The sequence below is a fragment of the Chelonoidis abingdonii genome, chromosome 4, assembly GCF_003597395.2.
Source record: "Chelonoidis abingdonii isolate Lonesome George chromosome 4, CheloAbing_2.0, whole genome shotgun sequence".
NCBI lineage: Eukaryota > Metazoa > Chordata > Testudines > Testudinidae > Chelonoidis > Chelonoidis abingdonii.
In genome coordinates this window covers 134080616-134099221 of record NC_133772.1, presented here as the reverse complement: position 1 = coordinate 134099221, position 18606 = coordinate 134080616, and the positions used below count along the sequence as shown (strand labels likewise).

At 37.4% G+C, this 18606-nt stretch overlaps 1 protein-coding gene and 1 long non-coding RNA gene across 6 annotated transcripts in view; one reads left to right on the top strand and one right to left on the bottom strand.

The window, feature by feature from the left end:
- The first annotated feature begins 1332 nt into the window (after nucleotides 1–1332).
- Nucleotides 1333–6852, top strand: LOC142046792 (uncharacterized). Its single transcript, XR_012655842.1, has 2 exons — nucleotides 1333–4161; nucleotides 4580–6852. It is a non-coding gene; the product is annotated as an uncharacterized LOC142046792 (long non-coding RNA).
- Nucleotides 6853–6912: 60 nt separating this feature from the next.
- The window catches only part of KLC1 (kinesin light chain 1), an 86912-nt gene continuing 75218 nt past the window's right edge, over nucleotides 6913–18606 (bottom strand). For 3 of the 5 annotated variants that reach the window (XM_032771570.2, XM_032771569.2, XM_032771571.2), the window contains exons 15-16: nucleotides 13597–13663; nucleotides 6913–12166 (exon numbers count right to left, since the gene is read on the bottom strand). In XM_032771570.2, coding sequence (XP_032627461.1) covers nucleotides 12101–12166; nucleotides 13597–13663 — 133 coding nt within the window. In that variant the 3' untranslated portion in view covers nucleotides 6913–12100. The remainder of the gene's footprint in view (nucleotides 12167–13596; nucleotides 13664–18606) is intronic. The other 2 variants (XM_032771572.2, XM_075065704.1) reach the window with 1 other exon arrangement.

The following is an 18606-nucleotide window of genomic DNA, read 5'->3' as shown; positions in this document are numbered from 1 at the left end:
AGTTAGCAGAAAAGCTGTTTCAATCCATAGCCGGGAGAAACAAAAGACCCCGAGTTCCTTTCCCTCCCAGACTTTAAAAAAAAATCCAGTTCTCTGATTGGTCCTCTGGTCAGGTGCTTGATTCCCCCCTGTCTACCCCTTACAGGTAAAAGAAAATTAACCCTTACCTATCTACTTATGACAATCTTAATGTATCTATCTTGGAGAAGAAGGGATCTTAATACAATATTATCTGCATCTGTGGGATGCAGCCTATACTAATGCTGGCCTGCTTTAAACACTTATTGAAGTAGGCCAGCTGTACTTTCAAATCTTGACTCTAGCAGGGAAATAGCATGTTTATAAAACTAATTAAAGTAGCTGAAAGTGTGCTGCTCTCAGAAAGGAATAATTCATGAATAAAGTACCAAAGCGATACTGACCTGTTACCTGGACTAACCCCACCCCCCACCGCCCCAAAAGATCTCCCCCTACCACAACCAACAAAAAACCTTTGTAGTATTACTTCTAGCTAAACCATAGCTGACTTCACTACTTGTAGCAGTGAGGGTATTTGTGGAGAAGAGGACACAGCTATTCCTAGCACCTGTACATTGGCTATAGATTCTGTGAAGATTCTTATACTGCTCTCATCAACAGAGCAACTTCAAGTAGCTCATGAAGCAAATATTAACATTTGTTATATATGATTCATTCTCTCTGCAGAGAGAGAATTGTGTGTGCAGTGTAGCATTTTGGTAACATTTTAGATATACATACTGCTATGTATTTATTTTCATTGCAGGCAGCATTATTAGGGGCAGCATTCACTCCTTATGTTCCATATCTGCTTGTAAATGGGGTTAAACCTGAAGTTTGTTTACAACAGTTATTGGCCACAGATGGGAATATGCTGCAATATAAACTGGCTGCAAAATGTATAGGCTGATCCTAGCTAAGATTTTTAAAAAGCTCATTTATCATCAAGCAATACCAAATATAAATTGAACGGTATGGGATGTTAGTTTACTCCTGCCTTGTTTCTTTCAGCAAAGAAGTATTTTACTATATCATTTTAAAGTAAAACTGTCATAGGTGGTGTACAGGAATGCTTGATTTAACCACTTACTGAAGACTACATGCATTGAGTTGAAGCTGGAAAATGCAGATGTTACCTGCTACTGTTTGCTAGAAGAGGGGTGGATAGAGCATGGAGAGTGAAGGTACATTTGTTTTTTTAAGCTTCCACAAAAAGAAAGGTTGTTTAGTTAGAAGTATTGTAAATGAGCAACAAAGAGCCATGCTATCTCCCTGACAAGCACCGCACAACAGCTCCCTTTGGAGTCACTTAATAGCAACACTGTCAATTTGATCATCTTTTAAATTAAGTCCTCTGCTAGAACACTCTAAAGGCATGTCCTAATACTTTTAATTCCATTGATTTCCCATTCCCTGTTGAGGTTTAGAAGGGTCTGCTGGACAGCTGCTGAGAGCAGTGCCAAAACTAACTCAGGCCTTCCCATTCTGTGCAAACTCTTGCTGCTTCACTTTCAGTTCTTGAACACATGCAACATTAACAAAACCACAAAATGACAATAGCAGTATTGTCAGTCATGCACAAAGGGACCATAAAATCATTAGTGCTGGCCAGCTGAGAATTCGCCCATTATTCCAGACTCAGATATTCCCAAGCCAGAAGAGAACATCATCATCTAGTCTGACCTCCTGTATAAACTCAGGCTTTGAAACTTGCCCAAAATAATTCCTAGAGCGGATTTTAGAAAAACATCTGATCTTGATTTAAAAATTGTCTGATGGAGAATCCACCATGACCCTTGGTAAACTGTTCCAATGGTTACTCTCACCATTAAAAATGTACAACTTCTTTCCAGTCTGAAATTGTCTAGCTTCAACTTCCAGCCATTAGAATGTTCTATTTTTCTATGCTACACTGAAGAGTCCATTATTAATGGTTTGTTCCCCATGTACATACGTAATCAAGTCACTCTCTTAAATTTTTTTGTTAAGCTAAATAGATTGAGCTCCTTAAGTCTATTTTCTAATCCTTTAATCATTCTTGTGGCTCTTCTCTGAATCCTCCAATTCATCAACATCCTTCTTGAATTATGGACATCAGACCTGGATGAGGGCAGGGGACTGGACTCGATGACCGCTCGAGGTCCCTTCCAGTCCTAGAGTCTATGAATCTATGCAGTATTCCAGTACCAGTTGCACTAGTGCCAAATGCAGGAGGTAAAATTAATCTCTCTACTGCTACTTGAGATTCTCCTTTCTATGCATCCAAGGATCATGTTAGACTTTTCTGGATACAGTATCATCCTGAGAGCTCATGTTCAGCTGATTATTCACCACTACCCTTAAATCTTTTTCAGAATCACTGTTTCCCAGGATACAGTTTCCCAAGCTGTAAGTAACCCTTGTCCTTGTCCATCCTTCCATGAATGCAAGTTTTTGTTTTGTTGTGAGCACATTCTTTCCATTTCTGGCCGAAGATTTTTGTCATGCAATCAGCCCAGTGCGTTTTCCATCTGCCCAGCAATCACTTGTGGTTTCTGGGGATCTAGTCATTGATGCGGGTTGTCTACATATTTTCTTGCCTGTGGACTACATGACCTGCCCATCTCCACTTTGTGTCGTACATTGCCTGCACTACATCGGTCGCTTCTGTACGCCCTCTGATCTCATTTGGTATATGATCACGGAGCGGTATCTTGCACATTTGCCTTTCCATTGCTCTCTGGGTGACAATTTTTCTTCCTCCACTTTTGCTGTTGACCAGCTTTCCGCTCCATATATCACTGCTGGCAGAAGAGTGGAGTTAAACAGTTTTCCTTTTTTTCCCATGGGCAGTTCATCATCCATTAAAGACATTTATTTTTTGTTGAAACTTGCCCACCTTGCCTCTCTCTTCCTACTGCATTCCCCTTCAAATGAGTTGTCTCTGTTCAGCTGGTAACCCAGATAAATATATTTATCGACCTCCTTGATTACTTGCCCATTTACAGTGATGATTCCTGCTGCACAATGCTCATTCCGTATCCTCATCTTTTGTGTTCACTTCCAACCTGATATCATCTGAAAGTATTTGCAGTTGCTGCAATTTGTTCTCCAGTTCTGCATCCTTTGCCAATACTACACAGTCGTCAGCAAAGAGATGATGTGTTAGCTGTTTGTCAATTCTGATTCCTTCTTCCTAGTTCAATTTCTTGAACAGCAACTCCAGTACTGCTGCAAACAGCTTCGAAGAGATTATGTTGCCTTATTTGACTCCTCTACATATAGTAGTAATGCAGGGGACATTGAATGTTATCTCTGAACAATTGCGATTAATTTCTTCTAGCAGGTCAGTGTACCTTGGGTCAATTCCAGTTTCGTTGAGCGCGTTGAGTACAGTGTTAATCTCCACTGAGTCAAACTCCCCTAACCACTTTTGGAGCTGCGTTTCTTGTCAGGACAATCATTTGGAAAGCTTCAGAAAGATGTTTGGCAGTCAAATTTGGATGGGTTGGTTCTACTTCTTGGTCCTCTTCTTCCATTGCTCTTGTCACCTCTAGTTGCATCAGATCTTCATTGGTTAGCTCTTCTCCATGTGATTGCAGAAGTTGTATAACGTTGACTTCTTCCACCTCATCAAAACCTGCTTTCTTGGGCAAGCCAAGTCATGGATATTTCTTCATAGCGGGGATAACATCTTTAAATCCTTTTAAGTCATTGACACATTTCGTGCATGCCTGAGTAACTTCAGCCCAGGACTCAGCAGTGTTATTGATGCACTTCAGGATGTTGTTGTCACGCGAAAATTGCTGAATTTTAGGTTTGTCTTCCCCCCTTGGTGCCTCTGAGCTAGTTGAAAGAATGGTGTAAGTAATATGCCTTAAATGCAGCAATAGCTCTTTGGTCCATGGGTTGGATGAGTGATGCAGTGTTAGGTGGTAGAAAGACAACTTCGACATTTTCACACAGGTCGTCCAGGTTGATTGGATGAGCTGGTGCATTATCAGTAAGCAATAAAATCTTGATTTCAAGATTTTCCTTGGCACAGTATTCCTTCCAGGGACACAGTCAGCCTTTCTGAAAAAACAGCTCCAGTTATCTGTGCCTTCTTATTGGATCTCCAAATGACTGGAAGGTGTTCCTTTGAAAATTCCTTGAGTGATGGTGGTGTTAGCCAAATGGGCTCGTTTCCCCCTGGAGCTACACAATTACACCAAGGAGGCACGGAAGGCAAGCAGACGGGTACCAAACTCTTTATCTATCAGTCAGCTGAGCGGGTGCTTTTTCTCGGCTCATGCCAGAGAGAAAGACACACCTTACAAACACAAAGCAGGCTTTTTTTACACTAAATGACAAACAATTTTGCGTGAGTAGATTCTGCTAACCTATACATTTTTTAAATTCCTTCCCAGGGGTCTAGGGGTAAACAGGATACATCTGTTTGACTCCCCCTTCCCTGGGTATCGTGCGTACGTGTATGCAGAAGGCAGGAGTGCATGCTAAAAACAGGACGTACGTGTGTGTAACAGCTAAGCTGATAAGCAAATGGTCGACATAAGCAAATAGTTGACCTTTGCTCTAACAGTGTTTCAGATTGGTACGCTGTCAGTGGTTTCATTTTCATGTCTCTGGCAGCATTACCACCTAGAAGCAAGGTTAGATTGTCTTTAGCCGCTTTAAATCGGCACTGTCTTCTCCTCTCTGGAAATGTAAGTCTGCTCAGGCATCCTCTTCCAGTACAGGCCCATTTCATCAACATTGAAGACTTGTTTAGGGGAACAGCCATCTTCCACAATTATTTTCTTGAGATAGTTGGGGAATTTCTTAGCTGTTGCAATATGAGCACTAGCCACCTCACCAGACATCTTGATGTTATGCAGGTGGAAGCTGTGAAAGTGTCTGTCTGTGATCCTTCACCTTGGTCTCTCTTCAGATTGTCATACAAACTTTTTGCCTTAAGTTTGCTAGTGATACAAGCTAAGAGGTATGTTCTGCTGGTTTTGGTCCTCTATACACAGTGAGAGAAGATGCTCCATGTTTTCCAGCAAACTACTTCTTGATTGACTTATTGTAGTAGCACTAAGCCATTTTACACACCGATTACTAGCCCTCATCTTGTTGGCATTATTCCTTATTATTCTCACAGTGGTCGGAGTAAGACCTAGGGTGATGCCAATGTCTACTGCATGCTCGCCTGCATCAAAACACTTAAATGTCTAATTTAGTATCCAGACTAACGGTTTTCTTGCTGCTAGTGGTACTTCTTGGCACTCCTCTATCACTTGCTGGATGTTTTTGACTCCAGCTGGGTGTTTTGATGCTGGGCAATGCTCCTCTAGATGTGGATTCATGTGCTGCTCTTTACTGCCTTCACTCTGGAGTGGCTGTGGTCATGCAGCATCAGTCAATTATTGCAAGGGAAAGAATTTGGAAAACCCATGTCATTCTCCATGGTAATCTGCTCCCCTCTTGGAAGCTCTGTGGGTTTAGGCTAGGACTAGTTATAGAGGTTCTTACTTTCTTGGACATTCTTTCTTTCACAGGAGCCCTGCTGGAGGTCCAAAGGCCTCTCTTCCATGGTGCCCTGGAAAACTGGCCCTGCTGCATCTCCCCTAGTAACCATGCACTCAGCACCTGAGGGCACTGCAGCCAATATAGTAAGAGGAGAAAAATGTTTGCTGCAGAGTGAGCCACTCTCTGCTGTGTGCATGCAGGGGCAGAGAGATGCAGCTGGCATAAACGGGAATAACAAAGCTCCCATGGATTTCAGACTTTCATGGGAGCAGGGCCAGGTTCTGGGCATCTCTATGCCACTTCTCGCCCTTGCTACAGCAAAGCAGGTGCTGGATTGCTATTCCTGTAACTTGCTTTGGGTGGACTACCAACCCATGTTCTTACCTCCCTCCAGCGAAGGGGGGGGCGGGGGCAGATAAAATTGTTTATTCTGTTGCAAGACAGGGCCTCTGCTGTGCACCACCTGCAGCTGCTTTGCAGGCAGCTGGTGGCCTCACAAGTGCTTGGTGTAGCATCCTATTCCCAAGTAGGGCTGTTGGGCCATAAAGCAATAGTGAATCGCTTGGAGGGGGGGTAAGTGTGCACATGCTATGTGTTTACAAACATACTGTACATACAGTACTATAGTTGGGAGGTGCCCCTGCCTTACCCCACACAGGCACAGCAGGCAAGGAGGCTGAAGGTGCCATTGTAGGCCAGAAGCACTTTGTGCAGCAGCAGTGGCAACTTCCCCTACTATGCAAACACAGGCACTGGCTTTGCCCGGGGCAGGAGGCTCAATCCTCTGTCTGTCCCCTTCCCCCAAGCACCCACCCTTAACCCACCTCTTCCCTCCACACAGACACTGCTCCACCTCCTTCCCCTTTACTCCCCATGCCATATCCTCCCCCCAGCCTCCTGAACACAGCAACCCAACTGATTGCTGTGGGCAGGACTGAGGGGGAGTCTGCGTGCCACATCCTCACTCCTCCTTGCAGGCTCCTGAATGCCCCAAGACAGCTGATTGCTATGGACAGGAGGAAGGCGCTGATCTGCAAGGTGGAGGGGGTGGCAGAGCTGATAAAGGGGCTGCTAACCGACCCTGATACAAGTTGTGCAATACTGTCTTATAAAGTCGCTGCTCTTCTGCAGAATCCTGCAAGCTGTGAACAAAGCAGGCAGCCAAATGATGTTATAGGGGAGCATTATTCAACTTTAAACTATCATGTTCCATAATACAGCAAGAACGTAACATTGAAACAACATTAAGCAAGAGGACAGTAAGGGGGGTGTTACTGTATAGTCCTGGATCTTGCAGGTTACAAGAGTTTATAATTGTCTTGAGCTTTCTGCACCCACAAAAAGTGACAAAAGTTTAAGAAACAAAAAAAACCTTGTTCACAGAAGCACTTGCACAGTCAAAGGCAATGTTTAAGAGAATTTCTTTACTGTATTTTTTCATCAGCTATAGCTATAGCTGTATATAGGGTTCACATAAATTGCATTTATGAACTACACTTTAATTCAATACAAGTTAGGTGGTGTAAAATCCATGAAAAGCAGATCTGTATACAGTGCTACATAGTTATTTTGTTAAGTGTTCCTTACTTTTCAGCAGAATATTATCAGCAATACAGGAACATACTGTGACTCTCCATTGTAAGTCATAACTGTTCCAGTAGGGTTTTTTTAATGTAATAAATGCACTTTATTTAGGAACTGTCCCTTATTATAGCTTATTATTCTTTGGGTTTCACAACTGAGGTTTGCTTCAGTACAGGAAAAATACACAACTAAGGGCTTTTTACATGAAAGGTTTACATTCTAAAATGCATAAATACACTCAACTTTATTTTACATAGAACTATTGTTAAGACTACATTTAAATATTTTATTTTCACACTTTGAAAATAAATGCCAAAAGACAGACATGTTTTGTTAACAGCGTCAAATCAAACCATAGCTCTGTAACAGATACAAAGTAGAAGACATTCAGTGGTAACAGGATATGCTTCTGGAACCAGATTGCTGTTGAAAACTAGAATGGTCTGACAGTTATTCTGTGCACTGTAAAGACACTGGTGTATATAAGAAAAAGTGCATTTATGGAACTAAAGTGTTAAGACAACGCAATAGATCTAGTTAAAAAGCCTAACCTTTAACTTCATGACAAGTTCTGCATTTAAATCACAGTGAATTACTGATATGTGTCACAATTAAGGTTTTGTTTTATTTTGAAGCTTTTCAGTTCTTATCCTTCAAGAAAGAACCCAGAATTCCTGTTTCTTCTTCAACAGTTCGAAATATACTATACAGTATTTGAGAGCTAAGATCAACACAAGCACCCTCAAATTAGTCTTTGAAGGTTTTAAACCTAACTTCTGTAATCTAAATCCACAGATATTTTTCAGTTGGATTTAAAGGGAAAAGTGACATTACTGCCCTTAAAGACAGAGCCCTGCAAATCTGCTTAAATCTATGGACCAGATGTGCAGGGCTTTACTTAAAAAGATACTTCTGACCTCCATTTTCCTTCTCATCCCAACAGAACCAAAATACCCTTAGTGATTTTATAGAACCTGAGCTGTGCATTCTTAATTTGTTTACACCAGCCTCCAAGTTACATAGGAAAATACTTTCTATAATTTTAAAAAAAACTTCATAGAGCTTCAAGTTGGAGACAGTGTCTGATGAATACATCGAGATGCTGAAGATTCCTCATTATTTACCAATTTTTAGTATTCTTTTTACATCAAATTGTATATAGTTTTTAGTCTACTTTGGTTTTGTCAATGTATAACTAATCTGCCATACTTTTACAGTCCTAGGCATCTTCAGTGCTTTAAAATGCAAGTGGAGTGTTAACCACTGAATTTTAGATATTATCTTTTAAATTATTCTTATTTCAAAGCAGCCATAACAATTCTATTACATGGATATAAAGAGTTTTGCCACTCTATCACAAAGCCTTCATTTTCTCACCAAGAATGTATATTTTAGGGCTACTGAACTCAGGGTGATGAATGTGTGGGTAACTTTTCATTTAGCTCTACTTTTTTTTAAAAAGCAAAACAAACACTCCTCACCTCTTCCCCTCAAAGTACTGAGACTATAAATTATTTGAAACAAATCTAAACTTTCACAACTTCCCTTCACAAATTAACCATTTACTTTTTAAAGAGAGAATATTTATACCAATGCATTTACAAAAATACATTAAAATGCAAAGTCTATACTATAAAACTAAACTTTACACGTTCATGCTTTCCTTCCAATATTTATTCTTTTGATAGAGGCAGACACTTTGATTACTAAAATGCAATACACACACTTAGCAGCTTTCAGACAAAGTAAGTGACCTGGTTGACAAAAACTAAATTGTACGCTTGAACGTATCAAATACTGTAAACAAACATTAGACAAAGCACTACATGCACACCCCATTTTAACGGTACATACACAACATAACCATACTTGGTTTTCTCTTTTGTTTTCTAAGTCAATGGAATCCTTTAACTGTACAGATTAACCACGGATACTTCAAGCTTAAATCTTTTTGAATTACTACCACTCATCCTTGAGAAAAAAAAAAATACAAAACCATGAAAATAAATGTCTAAATTAGTTCATCCATAGTTTGTTTTAAATACCTTGCTACCACTAGGGACATTGTTTACAAACAGTAAACTGCTAGTTCAGTCACCCATCTACTAAGGGAGCTTATGAATCACTGCTAAATTTTACCATGATATTTAATTAGATCTTCGATCAAGAACAAACAGGGAGAGTACTGCTTGCAACTGGTGCACAACTGACAGTCTAGCCAAAAAATTAAAATCGAAGTGTCACATTAACTATTATATAAAAGTAAACTCAGAAGTCCACATAAAAACAAATAGATGCATACACTGGCAAAGTAATTTTTTGGATCATTTAAACAAAAGGAAGATTGATGCTAAAATCCACAGAAAAATTACACAGATTTTGCAACTTGGTAAAAGAGTGGTTTTGTTTGGGAAGATGGTGTGCGATAGAGAAGCAGGTCAACATTTTAACCTTATCATTCCTTGATAGAATTCCTTTAAATAATATATAAAGCATGTAAGTCACATCTGTAAGCACAGTACTAAGAGTACCACCTACAATATTTTATTGAGCTATTTAAAAACCTAAAATAATGAGATTCCACCACTACCAGAGTCTGACATACTCTCGTCTTGAATTTAAGACCATGTAATAAAATTTATAGTTAAGCAGGTCTGACTTACGTTTTAAATATTTAAACAGATTTCTATTTACACAAGTTCCAGTTCTGAGAGGCTGCAAAAACATCTTTCAAATCTGAATTAAAGGCTTAGAAACAAGTTCTTAGATTGCACCAAATATCTAATCTCAAAAAGTCACCTCTGGGTCAGAATACCTACTTTTCTACAAAGTCAGACCTTTATAGGTGCTTTTCACATTGGCGAAAGTCACCTTGGATGTAAAGGGCCTGTAAAAAGTCCTCTGGGCCACTATTACTGTGATAGCTCCTCCCATACTAGCAAAGGCTGACTGCTAGGGCAGGCCTCTACACTAGAAATCCTTCATAGTTATTGCAAAAGGGACAGCTGACACAAAGCAGTTGTGGTAGCCCTGTGGCCTGCCCACCAGTTAGCAATGAGTACCATCTTTTCTCCACTCCCAGCAACTACTGTTTATTTCCATGGGCAAAGCTAGTTTACATCAAGCTTTGTGCAGAGAACTATGAATTCACCAACAAACGTATATGTGATGTTTTACTAAAATAATGTAAAAGCTCTAAAAAAAATTCAAATTTGAGTCCATATTATGACTACATCTATAAAATAACTGAGCAACAATTTGTTCTCAAGTTCATCACTGAATTGCACTAGTCTGGATTAAAACCACTACACATTAGCAGCATCTTGTCTCAATTTCTGGACTGTTTTTATGGCAAGTACACCATATATACAATTTTCTTTTTTACAGAGATGCTAGTGAAGTACCTCATAGTAAACATAAGTGCATTACACATATAACTGGTTGCATCAGTCATTAAAATAAGCTTTAAAACTAGGTGCCAGTTGGTCAAGGAGTTATAACAGTATTAGGTCTAGTGAATTCTTCACAGGCTGATCAAATATCAAAACTTTTTTTTTCCCTCCTCTATTTTACCTCAATGTGTGTTAGTCTCATCTTGGATTAGTATTCCATCTTGTCCCAAAGTTATCTTTTTGTTCTGTATATTTCAATTACTTCCCTATATTCACAAACACATGCACATTTTTACTTTCTCCTTCCATTGCATGTAAATAACAGTTTTCACCTGTCTACAAAATTCTATGTGTGGTGTTTTAAAAATCACATATTTTACAGAAAAAAACAAAAACTGAAAATGTTAGTGTTCACAAGATACTTAAACATTACATACTTAGTCCCAGCAGCAGGCCTGAATACAGACAGCATATCTATTAATTGTATATAGATTAAAAAAGGATGGCTGATCAAAAGTGTGACCTATCTGCCAAATAAGGGCATCTAGTGCTTCTGATGGGGCCCTAAATGTATTAAACTTCAGTCAAGAGTTTCACAAGTAGGTCCTCTGCACAGCAGCTATTCCACAGTATAACAGCCTAGCATGCAATCACCTGCTTCATTTGCTCCTGTTGCCATCAACTAATATGGAGAGAGGCAAGAGTTGGAACAAGCATGAAGGAACAATGGAGTAGTTTTAGCCTAAACAGAACTAAGGGATAAGAATTCCAGTGGAAAGGCAGGAAAAGTGTCAGCAACCTGAGGCACAATATTCTACTGCTCTTCGACAGTTGCACCCCACAGCTTCGATACGCATCTACTGTACAAAATACAAGCCAAAATCTTTGCTATTTCCCCCCGATCAAAATGAACTGTATGATCACCACTGATTACTGGGCCTTAAGACCTACATCAATAAATAAGGTATGAAATTTCATAGTTACAGGTATTGCTATGCATGCCATCTATAGTTAAGGTAGTCTAAGTGTTTCCATTACAAAATTTATTATTTAGATCTACTGGTTAAGGAATCCAATATTTAAGCTCTACTTTTCAGGCAAGATATCTGAAATTGTTCTTCTAGTCATGTAAGGTAAAGTTGCACCCGCACAGTATACCCCATTCTGAATTTATACAGTAATGCACATAACTGATACTTGTCTCTCATTCAAGCACTGTATATATTTTCTGTTACATATTTAATCTGTTTTCAAATATCAATATAGAGAACCTTTATAGTCCTTTGCATTTTAGTATGTTTTATATATATTTCTATTTTTTCAGTTTTCAGCTGCTGTGATATTCAGATCTATTAACAGAAATCAACATAAGTAGCATGAATGACAGCAGTGCAATGAGCAATATATATCTATATAGTTTCTCTTCAGAAGAAAATATCCACTAATACTATGTTTAAAAATGTCACTACTATTTTAGAAAAGTAAAAACAGCCGTCCATTGCAAAAGAGTCTACAAATTAGATGTTCCTATAGAGAGTCATAAGGAACCAAAGCTTTGAGAGTCTCAGTGCTTCTTTATTCACAAAGGAATTTTAGCTAGTTTCTGTCCAAGAACTTCAATGTGCTAAATCAGTGTGACTGGCACTCAGAGCCCTTGAGTCTGTCAGACAATTATTTCGTTCCTGTATGAAAAAAATGAAAAAAAAATTATTAAAATGCTTGAGCAACCTGGATGCCTGCATAAAAAGAATGATAAAAAATTAAAAATGAAAACAAATACATGAACAATTGGTGTACTTTAGGAAACTAGTATTGCTTACCTACTTTAGTTTGAGAGATTATGTAAGATTTTTTTTAACATCCTGATAACTATCTTTACTTCAACCACAGATATTACTACATCTGAGCACTTCCCTTGCATTCCTAACAGGTATTTATTACAGAAGGGGCTGACTGCCTAGGGATATTGACAAGTGTCCTCTACTCAGCAAACCAGGGAAAATATTTGTAAAATTTGTAAAAACATTGTTAACTTGACACATTTCACATGTGGTAAGCACAGCTGGTTGAGAAAGCACAAATTATGGAATGTACAGGAAACGTTATAAAGTTATACACTCCGAGGCCAAGACAGTCCGATTTTGAAAGCCCAGGCCATTTTTGTATTACTGTTGCAAAGTGCTTTGGTCTACCTTGGTGGATTTTTTTTGGTCAAAGTTCACATAAATTAATGAAGGAACATTTTTGCATAAATTTCAGAAAACTAAAAATTGCAGTAGACTCTTTAGGGATAATACTAAGGAGATACCTTTATGCCACTCAACAGTGAAAGAGATCCATACAGCATGTGCTTTTGTTATATGCTCTGGGGCAAATAAAGGTGAAGATTCTACAGAATACAGTATGCTGGCATTGACACAATATTCCCCCCAAAGTTAGTCACAGCTGCTGTTAGTAAAATGCACAACGTCGTTTAGCACACAGAACATTACTAGCTTTCCTTGACAACATACGCAATGGTGACTTATTAGGTACAAACAGTTATGCGTAGTAGTGATCAGGTACACTGAATAGAGTTAGGCAAAATATTTACAGTTTAGATTTGGTAGAAGCAACAGATAAATTTGATAGCAGAACAGATAAATTTAGGGCCTGCTCCTGTGCACACTGAGCTCCCACTGAAGTCATTGGGATTTGAGAGCACATAACACCTAGTATGACTGGACCTTTTGAGAGAAGCTTCTTTCATCAAAAATGCAGAATATCTGAGCTTTGAAAGTATTTCTTGAAATATAAATTTAAAAAGGATGTAAGATTCCAAAAAACTTACTAGCCATTCCAATATTCTAATTCAGGCTCCAGTTCAGCATAATAGTTAGGCACCTGCTTAACTGACTGATATCAATGGGACTTAAGCAGGTGCTTAAAGTTAAGTGTGTTTTAAGTACTCTGCTGAATGCCAGTGGACTTAAAGCACAAGCTTAAAGTGTTTTGCTATACTGAAAGTCTTATTTAGTCTCAAGAGGTTTATTATTTTACTGTTTCTCAAGCTCTTCAGCCCAAACCCTGCTACTGGTATCTACTTGTGTAAGAATATTATAGGGCTTCTTACTTGAAAGTGATCTTCAGTAGCCTTGCCACACATGTTAAGAACATTCAGAGAACTGGCACGCTTCATGCTGCAACCAGGATAGTGAACATGCAAGGATAAACCAATCAGAATAATTGAAAACTAAACTCTAAATACACAAGTATAATAATACTGAGGCAAACTTAAGGGAGTTTTAATATAACTTGTGAAACCTAATATGAAGTATGCTCTTTAAGAGAAATACTTTCTATAGTTACTTACATATATTTGCACATTTTCCTTCTCTCTTTTAATTCTAAGATATGTATCAAAATAATTGCCAGCCCCATAGTATTTAAGCACATTACGTGCTTTATGTTAATATCTTTAATGGCTCAAATTATGTGCTTCCAAAATGTGTCATCTTTCTGAATCAATACATTAATTTAACATATGCTCCACTTTAATGCTCATTTTAAAGTTATTTAGCTAATTTTAAAAAACCAAGCTATTTGGATGTAGTTGTTTAGGAAATGTTTGTGAAAAATATTAATACATATCAATAAATATATCCAATAAGTTGTACTTAACTAGTAAAAACTATGGAAAAACTTCCATTTACATAAATAAGGCAAAAATTAACAGGTTACCACAGACATTCCTTTTATAGCGGATTTTTTAAAAGCCTGCTAAGTCTATTTTGAAGTGAAGGACAATATAAGATTGTTGCTACTATTAACTTTTATCATGCTTGTGGCCATAACGTGCTTCAATCATTGGTAGTCTTAAAATGGTCTTCTGAAAGCAATACATCACAAAGATAATATAATCAATTTAAGCCCTTGTTATTTTAGAAGGGCTATTGCTAATCAAGATAATATAAAATAGTTAATACAGAGTTATCAACTTCTGTATTCTTGAGGATAAGGATTAATAATTGCTTTTATCTTGATTTTTAATAAGATTAATCAAACATCTACAACATTTAATACTAAAATGTTAAAATGTATATAACTTCAAATTTAAAGTTAGAGTATTAAATAGTCCCCAATGTCAGAAGATTTTGCTGAAATGGTACAATATGGATGTTTGCTATTCCTCACCCTAAATACCTGTATGTCCCTGAGGCTTTGGCTACACTCACACTTTACAGCGCTGCAAGTTTCACGCTCAGGGGTGTGAAAAAACACCCCCCTGAGCGCTGCAAGATACAACACTATAAAGCGTCAGTGTAATCAGAGCGGCAGCGCTGGGAGCGTGGCTCCCAGCGCTGCACACTACACCCGTAAAGGATGTGGTTTACATGCAGCGCTGGGAGAGCTCTGTCCCAGCGCTGCTGCTCTGACCACACTCACACAAATTTGAAGTGTAGCCATACCCTTAGAACATAGTGCTCTGTTCGCAGGAAATCACTGGATCTTTTATGGTTTCTCTGTTTCTAAAGGAGCACCTTAAATAAAATTATTTTGTCACACTATTAACATCAAAGTTAGGCCCCAATCCTGCAGTGTGATCTGGAGAGGTGGCTCCCTGCACCCATGTGTAAAGGTCTCTGCACAGCTCACATTGCACACTAAGTCAGTCATTAGTCCCACTGAAATCAACAGGACTACTCAGACATAACGGTAAGCATGCGCTTAAGTGCTCTTAAAGATCTGAGCCCAAGTAACGTGTTATGTCTGGAATGCTGAAACTAAAAAACCTATACAAATAAATGCAGGCAACAGCTGCACAATGGAAGCATACTACATTTTTAAAGCAATTAATTTTGAGAGGAGAATGCACATAATTTAAAATATGACAAGTGTTAGCAACAAAAAAGAAGCAATGAATCATGCATGGTTTATACCTCTCCGTTATTTATTTACATACAATATACAGTTATGGTTACTACACATGAAAGTCAAAGTATGTTAATTTGTAAAAACACACATACAAAACATCACAAATTAAAATCTCTTTTCAAAAAGTAAGAGCATAAAGGTTTATTAAAAACAAAATCCAAACTCCAGGAAAACAAAACAAAAAAAATACACAGGTACAAATCTACCCAAATGTCTTGTATACTTTTCCTCAAGTGCTAAAAAGGAACCTTACCAAAGAGATAGCATGACTAAGTTTCAACTTTTTAAAAGTTATTAGCAGCCAATTTACTTTAGAACTAAAATTAGATTTTCATCTACAGATGAAAATTAGTTTGGCAAATGCACTTGTAACTTTTTTCAAGTCAGAAACAGGACTAAAAATACTCAGAATACATGTATCATTCTTCTTTGTTGTAACAAACATATTTTAAAAAAGCTTTGCTTTTATTTTTGCTGTGGCAACTTAGCTAACCTGTTCTATGGTCAAATTTTAACATGGGAGATCAAAATCAGCAACTTATCAACAAAGCAAAATACATGTAAAATTAAAGATCTGAAATCAAATAAAAAGTAAATGTCCATGGTAAGTAGTTCACACCAAGTTTCAAGTACTGTATGCTTGTAACATCCAACTCTTACAGATCTCCTATCACCTTATCAAAAACATTTTAGCTATAAATAGTTTGCTGACAAGTGTTTTTTCCCTCCTTCCCTCAATTTTCTATGAATAGAGCTTTGGAACTCATCTATTCTTATTATTTATTACTCACTTGAAATCATAATCCTTGTTTGACAGCATGATCAAGGACTATGACTGTAAGTGAGGATAAATTAGCAGGAACAGGTGAACTACAAAGCAAAAACAGCCTTCACGGAAAATAGAAAAAAGAGACAGTGAAGGGAAGAGGTAGAGGTGGTGGTGAGAAGAAAAAACACGATTTCTCATGGAAAATCTTGAACAAAATTCTTTTTAGAAACTATTTTTCTGGTTACTAGATCTTTATATACACTAGCAATACTGTATTCAGTTATTTGCAACACCTTAAACACAAATGTGTGTTTATATAAAAATATATGCATCAAATTGTCATTTTTAAAAATCAAATGGCAGTAAAAGAAAACAGAGCAGTTTTAACTAAGTGTAGCAAATCACTATGGAAAGCAATGTTACTACCGGAAATGAAGTTGAAATAACCTATTATGAATAAAGAAGTCATTGGAAAGTATTCTTGTGTAAACATATGTACATATTTCACTAAATCCTATCCTCAATCGCACTTTTATGAGCTAGAAAGCCATGAAAGGGTTAAAAACATTAATTTTACAAACCATATAGTTAACTTCTTTCTAAAATAGCTAAACAAATGAAAATTAAGATTTTAAAAAGCTTTTATAATCTACAAAAACAAGGATTGTACAGATGCTCCCCGGATTACGCAAGACTCAATTTACACAAATTCACATTTACGGGAAAAGTTCCATAAGCCAGAAATAGGATTTTTTGAGTTGTGGAAATTTTTGCGTAACGTACAGGTATACGTTTTCTACTTATGCAAAATTTGAGTTACGCAAGGCTTTCCAGAATGGAACGATTGGGGGGGAAGGGGGCACGAGGTGTATCTGTATAGGTATTATCATCAACTTCCAGACAGAATTTGTACATTTATTAGTCAAAAGATTAATTTAAAAAAACTTGCCAGTACTGCAAAGTCATCCTAGGACCTCAAAATGAAACTTTTTTCTGGCACTACATGATCACCAGCAATGAAAGATTTTGAAATCAGAACTATTTGTGGAATATGTACATAACAGATAAGCTAATGAAGAATTTTACCTTCAAATATCAGACAATCTTTCAAAGAACACAGGACACTTTATGAACACTGGAAACCAAAGATGATGTTGGCACTTTAGCATCTGTTCTACACTAATTTTATCATTAGTATAAATACCAAACACATTTAGGTGGCATAGTGTCAAAAATATGATTCATCCTGATGTGGATAGATTACTTTTACTTACATGCATCACATATACAGAGGATGTTTACAGCAGATTGCAATGCCAAATAAATTAAGTGTGAATATTCAAAATATTGTAGAAAAACACCCTTTAGCTATTATTTAGAATGTATAACAAACAAGTTGTCCATATATTTCCCTATTATTAACTGCAGGAGACCAGGAATAGCAACCTGGTTCCCTAAAATGTTGAAAATCTTTCAAACTTCCCAAAAATATTGGGGGTAAAGGAAACAGTTGTTTTTATAAATTATAATTTATACCTAATAATGGTAAACCTGAGCAATATAGGGAGTTGATAAAGAATTGTATGTAAATGATAGAAACATTTATATATATTTTTTAACTATGGATGTTGGAAAAATAAGACTCATTCTGGGTTTGCATTTGCACTGTTTTGCTAAACTATCTTGCAGCTTGTATTTCTTCCATTATACCATTGTGTGTGGGTTTGTTTTTTCAAATTTCAGTCTCCTACTCTGCCTTAATTGAAAAAACACCGTTTCATTAACAGCTTACAGTGAGGTAAGTAATCAAAAAATGACATAGCAACAGAAATTATTTATATAGTATTATGGGTGTGCACAAAGCTTTACAAGCAGATAAAGAGTGCAGCAGATCTCCAATGGAGCTACAACAATTTACACCAGCTTATGATATGCCCCCCAAGTCCCTGTCCCAGCCCCAGACATCACACAGAAATTTAAATTACTACATAAATATTTCTAAGTGTATTTATCATATGGACTCACTCATTCAGATTGTTTTCCAGCAAATGAAGACAACCCAAATTCTCTTATTTAGAATTTTTAAGTAGAAACTCAATAAAGCAATGCTGTTCTAACAGCTGTATCTGGAAACCAAATTAGTTTGTTTTCCAAAGTGAAAAAAGTATTCAAGGCTAAACCTCATATGCTGCTAGAATTGGAGGGCTATTAAGGAAAAAGGTAATACTTATGCTTAATTCTGTGATGAATGTTTCAGTCTGCATAGTGCAACAGGTAAACAGGTGAACATATTGTTTTGCGCATCAGCAGGAATTATAAATACACTTAAAGCCGTGCAAATACACAGTTCTCTCCTCCCCCACCCCCTTCCAATTCAGTGGAAGTTTTGCCACTGACTTCAGTGGTGTGAGAATTTAATATACAATGTAGCTAATAGCA